Source organism: Chanodichthys erythropterus, chromosome 13 (assembly GCF_024489055.1).
Source record: "Chanodichthys erythropterus isolate Z2021 chromosome 13, ASM2448905v1, whole genome shotgun sequence".
Lineage (NCBI taxonomy): Eukaryota > Metazoa > Chordata > Actinopteri > Cypriniformes > Xenocyprididae > Chanodichthys > Chanodichthys erythropterus.
In genome coordinates this window covers 4782015-4804970 of record NC_090233.1, presented here as the reverse complement: position 1 = coordinate 4804970, position 22956 = coordinate 4782015, and the positions used below count along the sequence as shown (strand labels likewise).

At 36.0% G+C, this 22956-nt stretch overlaps 1 protein-coding gene across 2 annotated transcripts in view; it reads left to right on the top strand.

The window, feature by feature from the left end:
• camk4 (calcium/calmodulin-dependent protein kinase IV) overlaps positions 1-21801 on the top strand; it is a 53309-nt gene extending 31508 nt beyond the window's left edge. For both annotated transcript variants that reach the window (XM_067407020.1, XM_067407021.1), the window contains 6 exons: positions 9288-9378; positions 12530-12604; positions 12774-12849; positions 15951-16077; positions 17295-17447; positions 20403-21801. In XM_067407020.1, the coding sequence (XP_067263121.1) occupies positions 9288-9378; positions 12530-12604; positions 12774-12849; positions 15951-16077; positions 17295-17447; positions 20403-20567 (687 nt within the window). In that variant the 3' untranslated portion in view covers positions 20568-21801. The remainder of the gene's footprint in view (positions 1-9287; positions 9379-12529; positions 12605-12773; positions 12850-15950; positions 16078-17294; positions 17448-20402) is intronic.
• The last annotated feature ends 1155 nt before the right edge of the window (positions 21802-22956 follow it).

The following is a 22956-nucleotide window of genomic DNA, read 5'->3' as shown; positions in this document are numbered from 1 at the left end:
CATAAACTTAAGAAAAATCTAACCTTTCATTGAAGAAAAAGAACTGAAAGTGGGGTGAAAGTCACATTATGAAATAAATGTTTATATCCAAAACACGTTGGCCACAATTATTGGCACCCTTTTATTAAATAGTTTTTGCAGCCTCCCTTTGCCAAGAAAACAGTTCTGATTCATCTTCTACAATGCCTGATGAGTTTGGAGAACACCTGACAAGAGATCAGAGACCATTTCTTCATCCAGAACCTTCAGATTCCCAGCTCCATGTTGGTGCTTCTTCTCTTCAGTTCACTTCACTCGTTTTCTTTAGGGTTCAGGTCAGGGAACTGGGAAGACCATGGCAGAAGCTTCATTTTGTGCTCAGTGACACATTTTTGTGTTGGTTTTGATGTTTGTTTTGGATCATTGTCCTGATGGAAGATCCAACCATGGCTCATTATAGGATTTCTAGCAGAAGTGGTCAGGTTTTGAGTTTTTATCTGTTGATATTTGGTAGAATCCATGATACCATATATCTGAACAAGATGTCCAGAAAAATAGGCCCACAACATTAAAGATCCAGCAGTATATTTAACCGTGGGCATGGGGTACTTTTTATCTATGTGTGCACCAAACCCATCTGGTGGGTTTGCTGCCAAAAAGCTCTCTTTTTTTTTTAGTTTCATCTGACTATAGAACCCGGTCCCATTTGAAGTTCCAACCATGTCTGACAACTTAATATACTGGAGATTGTTTCTGGATGAGAGCAGAGGATTTTTCTTGAAAACCTCCTGAACAACTTGTGGGGATGTAGGTGCTGTTTGATATTTTTTTATCGCTTTCTGAGACTCAAGACTCAATTAATCTTTGCAGTTCTCCAACTGTGATCCTTGGAGAGTCTTTGGCCACTCAAACTCTCCTCCTCACCGCGCATTAGGACGATTTAGACACATGTCCTCTTCCAGGCAGATTTGTAACATCTTTAGTAGGGCTGCACGATTAATCGCATGCTATTCTCACGCGCATTTCGTCAGTAAAGCCGGTTCCCTGATTACCGCTAAATCACAATCACCTGCTTTCAAATGGAGCGCCATTTAATAGACTGAGCCGTAGATCACTGAAAAGCCACGCAATATCGCGTTCATTATCGCAGGCGATTCATCTGCGATATGAACGCGATATTGCGTGGCTTTTCAGTGATCTACGGCTCAGTCTATTAAATGCCGCTTCATTTGAAAGCAGGTGATTGTGATTTAGCGGTAATCAGGGAACCGGCTTTACTGACGAAATGCGCGTGAGAATAGCATGCGATTAATCGTGCAGCCCTAATCTTTAGTTAATTGGAACTTCTTAATTATTGCCCTGATAGTGGAAATGGGTATTTTCAATGCTTTAGCTATTTTCTTACAGCCACTTTCTATTTTGTGAAGCTCTACAATCTTTTGCTGCACATCATAACTATATTCTTTGGTTTTACTCATTGTGATGAATGATTAAGGGAATTTGGCCTTTGTGTTTCCTCATGTTTATACTCCTGTGGAACAGGAAGTCATGGCTGGAAAATTTCATGTTTATGATCACACTGGTGTGCTAAAAAAATGTAAATATGACTGGGAATATACTTCAGAGATATTTTACTCTAGGGGTGCCAATAATTATGGCCAACATGTTTTGGAGAAAAACATTTATTTCATAATGTGATTTCCCCCCACTTTCATTTATTTTCCTTCAATGAAAGGTTAGATTTTTACTAATTTTATGAATTAAAGATCAAAAGGATAAACAATGCAGATTTATTTTTACAGTCATCTTTGATCATATTTACCAAGGGTGCCAATAATTCTGAGCACCACTGTATATAAGAATTTTTTCGTTAGCCAACTATGGTCGCAAGTTCTGTCGTTATCACACTCTAAAAAATGCTGTGTTAAAAACAACCCAAGTTGGGTTAAATATGGACAAATGGTTGGGTTAAAGGGCATCTATTATGCCCTCTTTCACAAGATGTAATATAAGTCTCTGGTCTGGTCAATTTTCAGCTTAAAATACCCCACAAATTTGCCCCTATTTAGGGGTGAGCAAAAACATGCCTTTTACTATATTAATATATTGCTGGCTAAAAAAATAAATCCAAAATTTGTTGAAAAAAATGGCTGGGTGAAAACAACCCAATCCCTGGATTTGTCCATTTTTAACACAGCATTTTTTTAGAGTGCAGCATAGTTCAACGAGTCAGTGTTTCCCAAAACCATAGTTCCAACGAACATTTGCAGACAGCATTGCAAAGTTGTGTGGTTGGAACAACAGCTCTTGACCTGTGGTTAGAAGCATAGTTTCTTGTTTGCATGACATGTGGATTTAGTAAATCCTAATCTTAAGAAAAATAAGCAAGCTGACATTCAGTTCAATCTGTATCTTTTATTTGGAATATATACAAATGTCATTTACATATTTTATTTCGTCCAAAGATTTAAGCTCTATTTTTGCAGGGTGCGCATGTGCGTGCGTGCTCTAGTACATAAGAACGAGCCTATGATTGAATCTGGAAATAAAGCAAAATAACTGAGAAAAATGAGAATGAGTCCTCAGATGCCACGTCCGTAATTTATAGCAAAACATCTAGCATTAATTAGATCCCAAATGGATTGAAAGAAGTTATTACTCTACCACCTGCGTGATATCATTAACCAACGTGTTTGAACGACAAATTTGCGACAAAACGAATTTGGGAAATGGTCATGACTAGTTAGTTGATTTCTTCAATGATGTATCCTACTATGGTAGTTAAGCAGCGAGTTATGTCGTTGTACGGGAAACGCACCCCTGTACTCCAATGTCAGTGTCATGCAAAGAAAAGGGATTAATTCAAACTAGTCTCACATAGCCAGATCTATATAGTCTATAGTCTCAAACATTTTTATATCAAACATACTTTATATTCAAACTATCATAACAGTGTAATTTTAATGACCTCTTCTGTCGACATGATAGCGATGAAATGCAATGCGATATCAATGCGAAATGCAATGCGAAACGAGCACTAAATGCGATATTAACTGCTGGTTTCTCACCACTGTTATTTTTGTTGTGTGTTTATCTTATTATTGACAAAAGCGTGCAGCACATATTTACATATTCATCTAAACATCACTCTCAGCAGCGTGCATGGTATTTGGATGTTTGTTAACAGTATATCACTGCTAAAGTATTTCCAACTTTTTGCTTCTAAGCAAAGAATGAAAAAGAACTTTGCTGTGAGTGTATTGGGCCATTGAATCACGTTCAGTCTCGAGCATAAGCAATAAGTTGCTGGCTGCAGTTCACTTAATGGCCACCGGTGTCGCTAATTACAAGGGTTTCTGAATTCTACATATAGCCCCTTTAACTGGTCAGTTTGTTATACGGACATTAATTGAACTCACACACCTAGCAACAACCCAGAAAACCCTGCTAAATCCTGCTAAAAACACTTGAAATACTTTAGCAATCACATTGCAACACTTACTGAAGGCAACCAAATATCAAAACTCTAAATATTGCTCTCCCATACCTAAAATAGATATTTTACAGTTACTGTTAAGCCAGCTGCAATACATGATTCTTTACAGAAACATTTTTTGTTATACTGGTTGAAAGTCTCTTCATATCCTTATAGCAATCACTATGTTAAATGGTCTAAATGTATTTTTATAAATATGTATTGTCTGTGGAAGGCGTAGGACGACGTAGGAGCTGTTCACGTCCTCAGACTTGGAATTATGCGTTTCCATTTCAACAGTTTTTAAATGCTCTCTAAGTTGTTTACCTACATTATTATTGTAATGTTATGTGTTTTGAAACATGAGGTAGTTTAATGCTGTCACTTGTGATTCTTTGCCTAGAGCAGCTGTGTGTGTGTGCGGGTGTTCATGTGTTTTGGAGGAGGCATGGCTTTGGACGGCGATTTGATGAGGGTGGCATCATATGCTTTCAATGCTAGCAGGCTACCGTTAGCATTTCCCAGATCTCCTACTGCACCTTTAAGCGTTATACATAATTTCAACTTGTAAATGACTAGTAGTAATCATAAACACAGTCTGTTTTCATGAAGGAGCTCACAGGCGCTCAAAGGCTCCTTACCAGTTTTTCTCCCTATCAAAACAAGTGCACCGGTCATCCCTCAACACTGCATTCCCTCATACTCTCACTTACCCTCTCACGCTCCCCAAATGACGGATTGAATGCACCTGCCATCAATTCCTGCTGCTTCCCAGACTTTCTATATAAACTCCTTGTGTCATTTGTTTCAATGTCTGGCGACTGAAACTATTATACACTCTAAAAACTTCAGGGGACCTTTAGTCATTACTTAAATACATACATTGATGTGAAATAAAAAATCAAGTTCTGAAATGCTATTAGACTTTTTACTTGTAATTGTTATTTTATTGAGCTTGGATGACACACAAAATATGCCTCGATATTGATTCGATATTGATATTGATTCGATATACTATCATGACTTATCATAGTTTAACATTTTCAGTTAATCAAAAATGTATTTCATTTAAAGTTCTGTTAATATAAAATACAATCTGATGACGTGTAAACGTGTTTCATTGTTTTGAGTTGTATGAACACTTTTAATTTAGACGAACTTAAGTTAAGTTAAACTGGGCTGGGATTTATATTTCCCATCATGCTTTGCCCATGGCACTTGAAAGGGAGAGTCAATGCTAAAATTAAGTGTTATATAATGTTTTTTGCACAAGATTAATGGTAAGGGAGGTATAGCAGTAATTAGTGTTTTGTTATGCTAATTTAAAAGAGTTTCTGTTAATGAGGGTTTTTGGAGATTTACCATCATGGTGACAAGCGGTGCTTGGTAAGTTCATGTTCATGCTTTTTATTATGTCCAAAAAGCGTCTTCACCTTACTTAAAACATTATGTTGGATCAACTTAAATAGTTGCATTCATGTTGACAATTATTAACTCTCTGGAGTCCGTTATCGCGCCGGCGCGTTTTGCAGGATTTTTTTCACATTGCAGCAAAACAGTCTTAAAATACTCCGTCATTTCTTGTCATAGAGACATAAGTAATATATCAATTGAAACTATAGAATATCTTCTTTTATTTGTATACACTCAGAGTAAAAACACAATGTTGTGCTTTTTGTAAAATAAAGAAAACTAACATGAAGCGTGATCTCTCGTCTGAACGTCCAATCTGATAGTTCTCAGAAAATGAGCTGTAACTTATGAATACTAATGACAAAAAAAATTACACATATGTCTAAAGAAACGTTGAAATGTCAGGTTTTAAATCGTGCAAGTCAAATCGAAAACAAACATTCTGTGTTTATGTAATCTGTATGAAAAGAGAGCCATGTCAGAAGTCTGTGATTCAGCTCATTATCCGTTAATGCGGCCACGCCCACGGAGCCAGCGCTATGCAGAGGCAAATTCAGAGGCAATACTTGTATGCATTGTCTCAATCATGTATTTATTAGGGGTGTCCTCGACTGCTGATTTACATAGTCGAATCCGATTCGAATCAGATTGCCTATATTCGACTGATAGTCGAATCACATATGGGGGGGGTTGGAATTTGAGCTTAAAAAACAGCAGTCCGCTAGAGAGTGCGCACGGATTTTGAAAGGTTCGCGCGCTGAACTGTGCACGAGATGGAGCGGGACACGGAAAACGAAGGCCTGCTATAGCCTACCCGCGGCTTAAGACAACTTTTATTTTATTTCACACACAGCACAGAGAAACATCTTTCTAATAAACCGACCAAACTGCCTGTCAAGTGATAGACGAAACTGACAATGATTTTATCTTTTTTTAAACAAATGAAAGGCAATGTGGATAAACATTCACAGCCACGATGTACAGAACACTCTCAAAGATAAATGAATAAAAACATTTTGGATCAATAAACCTTAATATAACTGCAGAAAGGCCACACAGATAGATATAGGCTAAATTTCATATGTCGGCAAATTAAATTACATTGGCTAAATCTTTAACTAAATTGCTTTAACTAATCTACAACGCAACATTGATGCACCAAAAAGCAAAAAAATATATAATTTTTTATCAAACATTAATTTACAGAATTGAATTAGAACAGAATATACCGTTCTAATATATGAAAATAGTCTAATTAAAAAAAAGAAATATGATCAAGTCAAAATGCAAAATGCCTGAAGTGCAGGGGAACATATATTCAAAACACAAGCCACAAATAGTTAAATTAAACCCAGAGTGATCAATAAATAAATTAAAATTAAAGAAATTATTAAAATAACAAAAGTATAGCCAGAATTGTCAACTTGTCTTTTTAATTGCAGAGACAATAAACGCTAAACTGGAGTGGCAGTCTTTTTAGCTAAACATTCACAACATCAAAAAAATCATATTACATCCAAAATAGTTTGAAATCACTTGTAGCTACCCTACCTGATTGAGAGAGAAAAATCCAGTCTTTCACGCGATCTGCCTGTGTCCGTTTGAGTCTTTTCAAATAGCGCGCTGTAGTCAGCTCGTTGGCCGGCAGAAGCGTGCCGCAGTGTTTGTCGTTGTTGAGTTCTAGGACATGAGCTGTTGGCACAACTTGCATCATACGTTTTTTTGATCATCTTTTACCATTTCAAAGTGCATCCAATTGTACACTTTATCCCAGACACTGTTGAAGATTAAATCCCTGCCGTAAAGATGCTCATCTGCCGGTCACGGATCATGGAAGTGAAACTTAAATCGGTCACAGGTTGGATTTATTCACAAACATTAAAAAATATTTATTAAAATCTTCTTTCTTTTCACATTTTTATTTATAGTATTAACATAATAGGCTGTATATTAACCTATTGGGAAAGAACCAGTATGTCTATGTAAAATCAGATATTGAGGGCACCCATATCTCATCTCATAACACCTCTGCGACGATTCGACTGAGAGGTTGGTAGTCGAATCAGGCTCCTCCTATCGAAGATTCCAATCGTCGACTATTCGGGGTCACCCCTAGTATTTATTGTCTTGAAAAGTGATTATCTGGATGTTAAAGCCATGGTTAGCGATCTCTAGAAGACATGCCGTTAGTTCCTGTTTCCTTTTCTTCTTTATATGAATTTGTGGCCTGAAAGTGTACAGAGAGCGCCCTCTGGCTGCAAGTATGAATTGAAAACAACATTCCTGAAATGTCCTTTTCTTCTTTAGAATAATTTGTGGACAAAAGGTGTACAGAGCGCCCTCCAGCTGCAAGTATGAATTGAAAACACAGAATATGACTCTGTATAGAAAATTGACATAAACATATAAGAATCCATCAATATTTCTCCAAATGTGCATGCTTTTAAGCTAAAAGGCTATATGAAATGCCATAGAGGTTACATAAATGTTCAGATACTTTGCATCACAGAAATGCATGATATTTTAAATAATATAATAGAATACCATTATTTTAAATTGAGCTGAGACATGATTACAGAGGGTTTTTCACAGCCTTAACTGAAAGGCCTCATTAATATACAAGTCATTTCAGGTCATTATTATGCGATTCTTTTGTCTTCTCATGTGTAAATGACCCATTATTCATGATGATTCACGCCTCCACGCATACTGTCTTACAAAAACTAAATCAAAATATTGTTTTATGTGAAAGAGTAGGCAGCATAATTTTTACATAATTCTGAAGCAAAAACTCTAGTCTACCTCCAATACCCAGAAGTCTTGTCAATACAGATTTAATATACTTTTTTGGCCTTATTTCAGTGACTTAAGTTTTTTGTTTTTTCAATAACCACACATAAACATTATTCCTTCAAAAACACAAACATGTACATACATGTTCCTCACATATTATGGTAGCCTAGTTTGTGCTGAATACAGTGTAATGATACTTGTGTCATTAATATGTTTATGAACAACTGAGAAAAGCACAAATGTCAGGGCATGTCAAAACTTCTCCAGGCCCCAAATCAGCCTCAGACTCCAGAGGGTTAAGTTCATGTTCCTTAGAAATGTGTTTTTATTGTGGCAAAAAAACTTCTTCACCTTACTTAAAACATTATGTTGGATCAACTTAAAATACTGCTTTAAATGCATGTAATTCTCCCAGTTGGCTTAAGTTAAAAATTCTAGTGGAAAACGTTTATTTTTTAGAGTGTAGTTCCATTGCTCCTGTAAGCTACTTCCCTGTTTACCTACTTGTGTTTTTGATCTTTGCGAACTTTTCTCTGTGCCTGCCAACCTTTTGGAAGATGAGAAGACACTACTGCACTGATAGGAAGAAAATTATAGTAAAGTAAAAGAAGTTCCAAGTGCGAAACCAAAGGGAACCCTAATCACCATAAAGGCGATGACAGCCATTTTAAGGAATCTATTTATGAAGTCAATTTCTGTGATCTGTGTATTCACAAAAATGTATTGACAAAATTCAAGATTCAAGATGACTTTGGAAAATGAATGAATGCAAATTCATTTCATTTCAAATTTAGAAGTGGGGGAAATTCTAGTAAGATCAAAAAATAGATTTTTTATAGTTAAGTTCAACAAATTCTTGGACCTAAAGTCAACTAAAAAAGTCTTAGGTTGAACAAGATATAAAGAATTATGGATAAGGGTTGAAAAACCTTGAAGGTATAAGAATGGCTTGTTTTTTCGGTATGTGGTTGAAATCTTGCATCCAAAAACTTTACAAAAACAAACACACCTAAATAACACACCTAAGTATCACATGTATTTTCTGTTTTGCTTGAGTTCTTGTCCCTGTGTTTTCGTGCCACTTGTTTGTTAATGTGGTTCCTCACCTGTTCGTTGTTCTGTTGATTGTGATCTCTGTGTATTTAAGCCCTCGGTTTCTTTAGTCCTTTGTCTTGCAATGATGTTGATATTGTTATGCTAGTGTGTTACTCTGTTCCCATGTTCTCCTTTTGCTTTCATTTCCTCTTGTCTTTTGGATTATATACACAGCAAGTGTGACACTAAGGAATATCAATACAGTGCTTTTTTGCACACAGTGTAAAACTTAAATGGCCTCTGAGCAGATAAAAGATCTCTTAATGCACTAAATTCTGTCAGTTATAAAACTTGTTTAATCAGTACAGCTTGGTCATTACTTTGAATTTGCTCATTATCGGGCCCAGATTAATCTGTTTACCAACCACAGAGGAGATTCCCATATGAATTTAATAACTATAAATATTATTACGCAAATAATGGTGAAAGTGATACATGCTAATTAGTATCACTAAATTGTACAGTCACACATGTCTGTGTACACCACAGATTAATAAGAGGCAGCCTCTTGTGTTTACATGTCTGTTTGCAGTACCTGCATGAGAATGGTGTAGTGCACAGAGACCTGAAACCTGAGAACTTGCTGTACGCCACATCAGCGCCAGATGCTCCGCTCAAAATAGGTAAGGCTCTCCATTCGCCTGATGGGGGGAGCTGCAATTTGGCTAAACATCTCTTGTTGGTGAATTAGCTTGCAAAAATGCAACATCATTCCTGTTGTACAAGGAAGAATAATCACTGAAACTGTCATGTTCAAATATAGCTTTCACTGTTAATTTGTAATGATTCTCTCATTATTTTATTGATGCTCATTCATAGTTTGAGTTAAGGATTTGAAAAAAACAAAACAAAAAAAATTGCTTTAAAAACTCATAAGAATTAAACTTCAGCATGTGACTTATGGCTCGTTTCCACCGAGCGGTACGGTTCAGTTCAGTACAGTACTATTCGGGACGGTAAACACAGTAAACAACAATGGAGGACATACAGCAGCTTTGTTTGAGCAAAGGCTGAAGGATGCAAGGATAAACAGACAAAAAATACACATTGTGTTGCATTCGCAATGTGCGCAAGTGACATGCGCAAGTGACAATTCTCTGTCAATCAATCAACGTTCTGCAGTGAGTTTAGCTCCACCCTTTTGATACTGGTACTATTGTGCTAAGTACCACAACGGAAGGGTCCCGAAAAAATGGTTCGGAATTAGAGTACAATTCACAACATCTGACAATGGAAACAGCAAAAAATTGCGTACCGTACTGTATTTTATTGTACTGAACCATACCGCTAGGTGGAAACGAGACACTTATGTCCAGGTCATGTTTCATCCCAAAACCATATTTAATGGAACATATTTAATATTTAATTTGGTGCTTAGGAAAAATTTATGACTAGAAAGTTCAAAAGAACAGCATTTCTTTTTTTTTCAATTAGTTTTGTAACAGTATGAAAGTCTTCTCTGTAACTTTATTGTTAATACATTCTTGCTAAATAAAACTGTTATTTTGGCCTTACTGACCACAAACTTTTAAATATATATAGATTTATGGGTAACACTTTACAATACGTTCATAGTATTTGGGTTCTTTGGTTAAACAGTTGTTAATGTATTAACTAACATGAAATAACCATGAGCAGTACATTTGTTACTGTATTTACTAATCTTTTTTAATGTTAGTTAATGAAAATACAGTTGTTCATTGTTTGTTCATGTTGGTTCACAGTACATTAACTACAGGGTTCCTACGTGGTTTGGAAAAGTATGGAATTTGATTTGAGTAATTTCCAGGTCTGGAAAAGTATGGAAAAAAAGAAATCAGAGTATGGAAAAATATTTGTGTTTCCAAACTAGTCACTTTACAGTGAAATTAGCCCTTTTGAATCAAAATACATCATTTATATGAGTTTTTTCGGGGTGAGTGTGTGTGTCTCAGGATTCTCACAAGAATCGAAAATGGGCTACTTTCCCATAGACTGGAGTATTTCTTGGCGCTCTGTGGCGTGATGGATCGATATAGCACTCGTGAACCGACCACCTCATCCGCTTTACTAGTTACAACACAAAATAAACATAAATGAACATCCGAAGGTATGAAGATACAGTACAACTTACCGAAATCCGTATCATGTCACATGCAATCGATCAATCAGTGTTTCAACCGCAGAAAGGCGTCAATAAAACAGCTTGTAAAAATGTCACATTTAGCCTACCTCAGAAAACTCGTTCAATGTCCTAAAACTAATGTCAGCTACAAAAATGAACTTCGAGAGGAGCATTTTGCTAAATATATGCACTATAGGCCATTGCATATTCATTGTATTTGTACTTAACATGTGCCTCAATATTGAATGTATAAATCTGTTCCATGACAACCACCATTTAAATGTTTAGGCCTACATAAAAAAAGAGTAGAAAAATAATAGTCATTAAAAATGTATATAAACTTACTTACAGTATATGTAATTTAGCCTATATGTAAGTAGCTTGCAAATCAATTGTAACCTAATATTATAATGATTGTATAATCTTTACCCTTGTGAATATATTTATTTACAGCATTAGTTGAGAGAGATCTCTTTTTTCTTTGAGGAAATTTGCCATGTTCTGTACCTGATAGGCCCCAAATTAATCAATACTGAATCAAAGGTAATCAAATCAAATCAAATCAAATCAAATCAAATCACATTCAATTGTGAAATTTGTGCTCAGCCCTACTGCCAATAATTTGAAGCAAATATTTTTTTTTTCCATTTATACCCTTGTCAGAGTGCACCAGAATGCTTCGTTTACATGTTAAAATAACAAAAATCTTCTCCTGGGGGAGGATGCCCCAGACCCCCCCTATGACAACTTGCTTCATACACATCACCTTTTACACCTCTTTTGAATTTGAAGATGTTCATAAACTTATACTGCACTTGTGTATGCTACTCGTACTCATAGGATACTCTATAGAAATGCTTTGATACCAACAGCAAATACTGACAACAAAACAACCACAGGAGAATGGATAAATCAGAGAAGGATGTCTATGAAGTGATTGTGGCAAATTATTAAAATGTTAAACAAATTAAATATTTAGGCCTAAGTAGCGAGTGGTATGGTCAGAAATAGAAACAAACTTGTAGATTAATCCCCAACAAAAGTCACACATATATGTGGTTTTAAGAAGAGCAGGGCCTAGACGTGAATACTAAATACCAAACTTTATTTCAAACTTTAAATCAAACACTAATTTAAAAATCACTGAAAGACTGTAAGACCCCTAACATGAAGCAGAGAAAACATAGAATAGGAGACCGAGGCTTACCAATGGCAGAAAATCGTTTGGAAGGAGGTCGGGAAATTTGAGTATGGACAAGTATGGAATTTTGAAATGGAAAATGTGTAGGAACCCTGTAACTAATGTTAACAAGATTTTAATAATGTATTAGTAAATGATGAAATTATCATTAACAAAGATTAATATATGCTGTATAAGTGCAGTTCATTATTAGTTCATGTTAACTAATGTTAATTAATGAACCATATTGTAAAGTGTTACCGATTTATGACTTTTTTTTTTTTTTTGAAGAAATAAACTGTTTTATTTAGCAAGAATGTATCTATTCTAATTCTAATTTTAATACTAAGAATAATAATAAAAAAAGATTTAAAAAAAAATGTGATAGATAGACAGACCAGCCGAACACCCTATTAGAAGTTTTGCATAAACAAGCACCTCTTCAGAAAATGTAAAAACTGTTTTTATTTGGTGTGATTTATCTTTACAGCGGATTTTGGTTTGTCAAAAATTGTAGACGATCAGGTAACGATGAAGACTGTGTGTGGGACTCCAGGCTATTGTGGTGAGTTCATTAAAGAGTTGTTTTTTTTATAACAGAGCACCATCTGTGGCTTTAGTTCCACAAAGAGAATTACAGAAAAAAATGTAGTCTTTTTACAGCATCATTGCAGCTGTGCGTCACCTCCCCCCTTTATTCTTTTCTTCTGATGTTCTTTCTTTCTCTCCCTCAGCTCCTGAGATTTTACGGGGATGTGCCTATGGCCCTGAGGTTGACATGTGGTCTGTGGGAGTTATCACGTACATTTTGTGAGTGGCACGACATACTTGTCTAAAGTTATTCTTTCACAAGAATGCTGTGCTTAGTCATTCAATCTCTCTGTCATATCACTTGCGAGAGGCTGGTTTTTAGATCAACCTCACTGGTGAAAAGTGTGAAGCACGTTTTGAACTTTTGGGTGTAACTCCAGGAATCAGATATGCATTCTTTTACAAAAACAAAAAGTCTAAGAAACATTTTAGTCTTAGTCAAAAACTTTTCATTTTTAAAAATATGTCGTCTTTTAACCTACATGCTGTTAAAAACCCATATGACCCAGTTGTAAGGAACCAGCTGAAATTTAGGTCATTATTCACTGAAAAACATATAGCTCTCAAATGTATGCTTCTCAATATGTATTCCAATGAAATTCAAATGTAATAGACAATTATGTATTTATGCACTTTTAAACCACAAATCAGATGATAATATTTAGATGTGTATAAGATGATCTTAAAAGCAAAGTAGCACAAATTAATTCACATTTCAATTCACATTTATTTGTATAGCACTTTTCACGATACATATCATTTCAAAGCAGCTTTACAGAGAATGCATGTCAACATTACAATTTAAAGAATGCAGTTAGCAAATAATGTAATAATTTAGGCAATTCATTTACAATCACTGTTAGCAGTTTAACTGAACGTAGAAGCAATGAGCTCCTGAAAAATGAATTACATTAACAATAATTAGGATATAGAAATGTGCAATGTGCATGTTGATCCAGATGATTGCGTCTTCTGAAGTCCTCGCAGGAGTTGGCGCCGTCTCTTCATAGGTGTTGGTCATCTGAGAAAAAGAAAACTGCTCAGTTCCAGAATAATTCATTAAAATATTTACTAGGACTGCACAATAATAAGAAAAACAATAGTCTTTTAGTTTTAATTTTAATTAGTAGTTTGCAGAAATTTGGTTTGCAGTTGTCAGGTATTCATGGTTTGTTAATGTTTTGGGTGGGTTTTTCACATTTTAGTTCAGTTTCCTTGGTTTTCATTTGTTTCCATTGTTTTTCATTGTTTGATTATCTGTTGCACCTGTTCTCCATTTTTTTTTTAATTTGATTTGTTCTGTGTATGTGAGCCATGTGTTTTCTTCAGTTCATTTGTCCATTATCATCATGTTTACCTGTTGTTCTGTTCCTCATGTTACGCCTAGTCTGAGTTCTTTGTTTTTGAGTTCATGTTTAATAAAAGACAACACTGCTGCAAACAGATCCATCACCTTTTATTTCATCATCTTTGTTGCAACCTGGCTGTGACAGCAGGGAATCTAAATTTCCATTCTGTATTTGTAATATTAATCATATTATATATAGTATAATATTTAGTATTATGCTGCATGTATTACATTCAAATACTAATATATATATATATATATATATATATATATTCAGTATTTATATTATTATATTATTCAATTAATTTTTTAGTTTTGTTTTGTTTTGTTTTTGCATGCAACATCATCAGATGTTCACAAAAGTTCTAAAAGTAGACAAAGAGAACCCAGTCAAACAAATGAGACAAAAATATATACTTTGTCAAACAAATTGTAGTCCATTCCTCAGTACAGAACAGCTTCAACTCTGGGATGTTGGTGGGTTTCCTCACACGAACTGCTTGCATCAAGTCCTTCCACAACATTTAAATTGTCTTAAGGTCTGGACTTTGACTTGGCCATTCTAAAACATTAACTTTGTTCTTCTTTAACAATTCCTATGTAGAACGACTTGTGTGCTTGGGCTTATTGTCTTGCTGCATGACCCACTTTCTCTTGAGCTTCAGTTCATGGACAGATGTCCTGATATTTTCCCTTAGAACTTGCTGGTATAATTCAGAATTCATTGTTCCATCAATGATGGCAATTCGTTCTGGCCCAGATGCAACAAAACAGGCCCAAAACATAATATACCACCACCACGTTTCACAGAGGGGATAAGATTCTTATGCTGGAATGCAGTGTTTTTCTTTCTCCAAACATAAACCAATAAGTTCTATTTTTCTCATCTGTCCACAAAACATTTTTCCAATTGCCATCTGGCTTGTCCACATGATCTTTAGCAAAATGTAGACAGGCAGCAATGTTCTTTTTGGAAAGTCGTGGCTTTCTCCTTGCAAATTTGAGAGAGGCCTTTAGTTGCTTGGAAGTTACCCTGGGATCCTTTGTGACCTCACAGACTATTACATATCTTGCTTTTGGAGTGATCTTGGTTGGTCGACCACATCTGGGGAGGGTAGCAATTGTCTTGAATTTTCTCAATTTGTACACAATACTGTGGATTTGTGGAGTCCAAACTTCCAAAAGGATAACATTTTCCAGTCTGATGAGCAACAACAACTCTTCTTCTGAGGTCCTCCTTTGAAATCTCAGAAATCTTAGTAGAGAAATCTCCTTTGTCCGTGCCATGATACACTTCCACAAACACGTGTTGTGAAGTTCAGACTTTGCTAGATCCCTGTTCTTTAAATAAAACAGGGCACAAACTGACACCTGATTGTTAACCCTATTGATTGAAAACATTTAAGAACAGGTGGAGCCTAAGTGCAACTTCAAATTAACTGCTAATCCTAGAGCTTCAAGCTTTTGCCACTCACAGAAGACATGTAATACTGAATCATTTTTCTCAATAAATAATTGTCTAATTTGTTTGATTGGGTTCTCTTTGTCTTCTTTTAGGACTTTTGTGAATATCTGATGATGTTTCGGGTCATATTTTTGCAAAAATATAGAAAACTCTTAAGTTTGGGATAATTATGATTTTTTTATGATTTTTTTAAGAATTATTCTCATCAAGGCTGAATTTATTTGCTTAAAAAATACAGTAAACTAGTAGTATTGTAAAATATTATTACAATTTAAAGTAACTGTTTTCTATTTTAATTTTCAAATTAATTCTAATCCTGTGATTACAAAGTTGAATTTTTACTCCAGTTATCAGTGTCACAACATTAATTCTGAAATCAATATCATCAAATTTTGCCATCAAATAAATACAGTTAAACGTTATCTTTAATTGTAATAATATTTCACAGTATTTTTGATGAGATTGCTGTTAAATGTAGTATTGTTTTTGTTTCTGTTCTCTCTATAGGTTATGTGGTTTTGAACCCTTTTTTGATGACAGAGGAGACCAGTACATGTTTAAACGCATCTTGAACTGTGAATATGAGTTTGTCTCCCCCTGGTGGGACAATGTGTCTCTTAATGCCAAGGACCTTGTGAGTAAATCTCAATATCACCTAAACCCCTATAAAATGCCCAAGTATGCAAACAACACACACACACACACAGAGGAAAGTTTATTGACGTCTTTTAAGTCATTTTTATTCTTTAAAATGGTTCAAATGTTCATTTCTAATGAATGAATTAATGATCTGTGTTTGCCCCTGAAATAAACGCACACCTGTGAGTGCACATAAGTTCAATTCTTTTTTAGTACACCAAGTTGCTATGTTGCTTGGCAACAGTAAACAGCCTACATTTATCCTGAACTATTTCACATTATGGAGGAATAATTTATTGAGGTTATTATTGTTAATAAAAGGATTTTATGTAAAACTTTAGTTTTATCATTTTGTTTATAAAATCTGCTACATGTTGTGCCTAACAACACCCCTTAACCATAGTAAAATCACTATAATGCACACACAAAATATAGCTATATTACATTTTTATGTTGCAAAATACTAAGAAGTTGATTTTCACATATTCAAATATTGCATTCTTTAATTTCACAAATTAATAGCTTTCTTTATAAACACCTTTAATGTTTTCTAGGTTACACTTTATTTATTTAAGGTGCCCCTTACAGTATAATTATACATTTAAGTATTGAGTAATACTAGTTAACTATACATACTTACTAAAGGTTTAGGGTTTAGGTTTTTTTTTTTTTTTTTTGCCAATTCAAAATTTGGTGGGGTGGTATTAGCCAAGTAAATATATCTTCTTCTTTTTTTTGCCACATATAAAATGTCCCTATTACCTGACATATATCACTGAAATAGGTGTCCTGAAATATCACACATCTCTGTGACAGATCTACACTCTTAACAATAAAGGCAGTGATGCCATAGAAGAACTTTGGGTTTTTACAAAAAACCCTAGTGAAGAGATCTTGAGCTAGAACATTTCATTAATTTAAAGAACATTTTCCATTATAAATACCCTTTTGTGCAATGAAAAGGTTTCCTTGGGTGTTAACGGTTCTTCATGGAACCACAGATGCAAATAAAGAAACATTAAGTTAATAAATAGTAACAACAAGAACAAAGAATCAGGGGAGTGGGCACACAAACGATTACAAAAAAAAAAAAAAAAAATAGCGTTGACCACTTGTCTTTGGAACACCAAAAACACATCTTTGTGAAAAAAAGAAAAAACTGACTGCCTTCAGTGTTACTGAAAGTGTAACTTGTCTTTCTTGGCTCCATAGGTGAAAAAACTGATTGTCCAGGATCCAAAGAAACGGCTGACGACACAGCAGGCGCTGCAGCACCCCTGGGTGACTGGAAAGGCTGTTAACTTCACCCATATGGACACTGCTCAGAAGAAACTCCTGGAGTTCAATGCTCGAAGAAAACTCAAGGTTTGAGGCTTTGGGCTCAATGACACATTTTTATGAAGGTTCTAACCATATAAAGCATAATGTATCATATTTGATATACAAAATTCTAAGGCCTCTAAATTATCAAAATGATCAAAAAATGCCCAAAAACCTGCTGCACACAATCTAATACATGCCTTCTGTCATCTGATTCATAGTTTGTTCCATTGTTTTTTGCAAGTAAAAGGCATTTTAGTATAATTGTAAAATTGTCCACCTTTAGGTTGAGATACACGTACTTTAGGTTGTGGTACACATGAAATCTTCACCGATTTTTAGTAAACATAAGAGTAACTTTTATATTGTTAGTAATATTTCAAGATGAACACTTACTAAACTGAAGCAACTTAGGCAAGCTAGTGAGAGCTGATCGTGTAACCCTCTCTCCCCTGACCTCATGAGGCACACTAGCAACTGTGGTCTTTAGCGTTTCCTTGTTAATGCGCCGCCTCCCATGCCGGAGATGTCTGTTCGAATCCCGCTCTGAGCGAGTCAAGCAGGACCGGTTCCATTTGGTGCCGTGTCCCAGAAGGGAGTAATGTTTTGAGGGTTGAGTGTAACGGAGGCAAGCTAGTAAGAGATGTGCATGTAAACCTCATGAAGCGCAATAGCAACTGACACTAGAGACTGCGATCTTTATTGCCCTTGTCAGAGTGCCCTCCTCTCATGCTGGAGACCGCTTACATTTGCATACATAATTTTTCGGCTTTTTAAAATCGGCTTTTGGGGACCATTTATTTGTACATCTCTCAATCATCCTTGTATTGTTTATATGTTTTACACCCCAAAATAAAAACTACAGCACTTTGATCATAAAAATTTAAATATCATCTTATGAAGACATATTATTGTGAAATACAGAGTGACAACTGATATTTATATGCATTTTATGTAAGTAGTCTGCTATACTGTTATAAAGATGTCACTGATTACCAACAGCAGTAACAAGAATACAACTCAAACAAAACTCAGACAAAACATGACAAAGTTCAACAGAGGGGGCTTAGGAAGAGGATGCGGAGGTGGAAGAAGGAACCACCAAGGACGAGGGAGGAGCCAGGGAGGAGATGATGGGAGAAGCAAGGGAGTGACCTCCAGCAGTGCAAACAGAATGCAGGCTCATGGCAGAACCGAAGCAGGGAGGAGCCATGGTGTAGCCAGGAGCCTGACTGACTGTGGTGGAGAACCACGTGGAGCCGATGAGATGAAGACCCAAGGTGACACCAATGGACTGGAGGGCGGAGGCGGAACCAAAGGCTTGCGGGACCGCGTTGGAGATTGGGGCTCGGCAGACCATGGTGGAGCAGAAGGGAGCCAGGACAATGGTGGAGCCAAAGGGGTGGAGGGATGAGGCGTAGCTGGAGGACCGGAAGTCCATGATGCAACCAGGGTGATGACTAACCAAGGTGGAGCAGGAGGGATGAGGGAGCCCTGTGGAGCTTGAGCGATAACAGGCCAAAGTGGAGCCAAGGGTGTAGGGAACCGAATAACTGTATGGCATAGGATGTGGGAGTGGGAGGCTGGGTAGGAGCATCATCAACAACACAGACTTGGTGCTGGGCAGTAGCATCAGTGATGAAAGAGGCTTGGAACTGGCAGACGAAGGAGACTTGGAACTGATCCTTTCACATTTCTGAATTATCACAATGTGGTTCGAGCTCAGCACACACACTTCACTCCATGCCCTCATGCTCAATCACTATTCCAACTGGAATAGACACAAGGACTGGCTCACACATCTGGTCAGACTTCCTTTCTGGCTAGAGCTCTGGGACGATCGTGCCCTCGGGTTAGCTCCATTAAGGTATTGATGGCCGGCTCACACACCTGGTCAGACTTGGCTCCACTAGGCACTGGGTCTGCGTTGGGCTCGGCATTACATCCTCGTTGGACTTGCAAGTAATGCAAGTTGGCTCTGTAACCGTGGCAGGCTCTGAGTCTGCGGGGGCATGGGTTTGTGCTCCGTTGGGGGCGTGTCAACTGCAGGCACTGGCCATGAATGATCCTCCTCAATCTCACAGATGGTGTAGGGTAATCCTTACTGTAAAAGCACCCAGTAAAACAAACTCTTGGAACGTCCCTCAATGGCCATCTCAAGGAAAAACGAGCAGAAGCTGTCGTTGTCCTAGTGCATGAGATGGAGCATATCTACAAACCTCTACATGTGCTCCTCGAGGGAGCGATCCCCCTGGGAGAGGAGGAGTATCTGAACTGCTGCTAGGTCCATTCTTATGATCCAATCTTGTCATGCTAGGGTTGCAGCAGGGACGAGTTGAGGCTGGATCTAATCGCAAGTAGTAATGAAAGCAAACTCAAAATAACACTTCTCAGATTCTCAAAAAAAACAACAACAACATGGCAAACAGAACAACCACTAACTACAGATGAGATTGAACAAAGGACACTACAAACACAGGGCTGTATATACAAATGCAGACCAATGAAAGGAAACGAGAAACAGGTGTTGCGAATTAATCAAAAAATGAATCACGATAGAAACTAATACAAACATAGGTAACAGAGCAGGAAACAGTCCAACCAAGAATACAACTCAAACAAAACTCAAACTCAGACAAAATTGTAATCGCAATCATGATTGCCGTTTCTCTCGGAAGCATAATCAGATGGTTATTTATCATTTTTCATTTAATTTCTGATCTCCATTGCAGTATTGTGCTCAAAGTGCTACACAGCCTATCTGTGATCCTTCATGAAGCTGCTTGTGCTATTTGCTAAATCTGTGAGCAAATCTTCTCAGTGATGAACTGTAATAAATCCAAACATGAATCTTGAATATATTGCTTGCGATTTTGGTTGCTGAATAAATGCACTGAAGTAATCTCTGAATAAATGCACTAGTGTAATCAAAATGTGCTTAAATATAAAAGTGATCAAATTGTAAACACAATGCACACCTCTGTGGTTATGTTTTCACAGGCAGCGGTCAAAGCGGTGGTAGCTTCATCTCGATTGGGCAGCGCAGGAAGCCATGGCAACCCAGACAGCAACAAAACTGACTGCAGCCCCTCCTCTGTCAAAGAGAAGACAGCAGATGATCAGCCAGACACTGAACAGCCTCAGACTAAGAATGAAGTCTCTTAGATCTCCACAGAGCATGACTGGAACTCAAAATTCTTCCCTTCATGAAAGGAACATGTTGCTTTTTGCAGTGGGCCTTATAAAGGACAGAAACGATGGGCTTTGTTTGGTTCTTCTGCATGCGGACTGTTTGTCTATAGAAACGTCCCACGTTGTGACTCAGCCAGTTGCCATACCATGCCAACATTTGATAAGTCTGTAAATTCTGATTTTGTACAGTGAATGAGCATCATTGGATGGTAATGAGAAGAACCAAATCATTACATCTACTGTATATCAGTTAATATTTATATCATCATGCTTTTGCCGAGATAATTGCCAAATTATCATAGTACTTTCAAGGGCATATGTTGCTTTTTAGTTATATAAATCACATTTGTGCTGCATTTTACTGAAATAATTTTATTTGTCATGGTTTTTTACATGATATTGGTCACTGGTAGAGAAATATGTGGACATTGAACTGAACCTTTACATAAGCTTCAAATGAATGCCTTATACCATGTTTTTATATTTCATGAGTCAAAGTTATTTAATATTTTAGAAATACTACTAAATAATTTGTTTTAAACTTAGACAACAAGCATATTGTGCTGTTAAATAAAGAAATGGTGATTTCTTCTTTACTTTTGTCTAAATCTGTGTTGAGACAGGATAACAGGCATATCTAACACAAAAATTGCAATGAAAAGCACTCCCTTGTGCCAAAATGTTGATTATTTGAAGTACACTCTTACCATCAAGTCTTGCTTATTTAGGAATTTCCCTTTAAAATAAATAAAAACTTTCAGGTTTTTATCTAAATGACTTACTGGCAATAGACTTCCTCTCAGAATTCAGAGCTTTACCAAGGAATCTGTGATTTAAAACACACACACAGAACAACACGAAGGAGGTTTGATCCTATTCAATATTCTTTAACGCATGCTTATAATATATGGTATGAGGGAATGCTGTTTGATAATCTGATAATCACATGTAAGGAATGTAATGTGGATATACAGGGGTTCATGTTTTGCATGTAGGAATGTTTATCTTAACTGCTGCAATTGTCTTTTTAAATGCACTGTATTTTACAGATAAAACTTGCTGTCTAATTAACAGAATGATATTGGAGGCCATTTGACGGTCACTTTGTACGCGACACTAGTGTGTCAACTTTGTTTATCTGCCTGTTTCTATGTCTAAGGACTCAAAAATGCCAATAAGATAGCACTGTATATTACTTGCAAAAAATAAAGAATGCAAAACAATCTACTTTGGATCCCTTAGTTCTGAATGAGTTTGAATCATTATTTATTTTATGTATGTTTGTAGATTTAATGGGTTTTTAACCAGGGTACTTCAGTGGCTCTTTACTGTATATTTTCATGACATAACAATTAGTTACTTTATAACTAATGATTTATTAAGCATTATATAATGCAGTGAAGTCAGTTGTTCATAAATTAATAATCATATAATAATGATGTTCATAATTTAAACATTTATAATAAGGTGTTATTGAGAAAAGTGGACAGAGAGCCTAAGTGGGGGGTCCTCTGCTCTATACTAACAAAATGTATTGCAGACTAGTACCTTGGTACCATGGCAGCTCAATTGTATCATGTACCATTGTAACATGTAACTGTCATCATGATATATCAAAGTATTATGGTATTTGATATCTGATACCATCACTGTACCATAGGCAGGTAAAAACTGTATAAATTTAAGCATACAAAATATACTTAGGCCTAGAAGAAATGTACTTAGAAGATTGTGTATTTTTTTTTTTTTTAGTTTATTATTGTTTGTCATTAAAATAGTTTTTAATTAATTTATTAACTGTGAGGACTATTTTTCTACATTTCAATCTACAGTGGCCCCAAAAATCGAAATGCATAAGCCACTGAGAATCATATTTGAAAAAAAATATGACCATCTGTAAACAAATGATGCTACACCTTTTCTAAGACTAGCTTCACTTTTAAGGTACAACGTAACCCATGCAGTTATAATTGTTGTAATGTAATCTTTATAGATTTTTATTGTTCCTTTGTATATAATAAAATTGCTCAATTCTTTGCAACATAAGCTATTTAGTCTTTCTGCCAACTCCGCACACTCGAAGGCCCCTTTATAGAGGCTACAAATGTAAAATGCCATTCTGCAGGCCCAACATTTCAAGCACATAAGCCACACTTAAATGTCTGAGTCACTGCATTCGATAACAAAATGTCAAACCCTCTGTAAGCAAATGATGCTAGAACTTTTTCAGAACTAACTTCACATTTCAAAGATATTTTTGCAATGACTTTTAATCAGGTGTTTGTTTGTTTTTGTCATACAGTTTGACAACCAAAGCTATTTTTACTTTTTTGAACAGTAAATTGTTTGAAAGTTTTTTTAT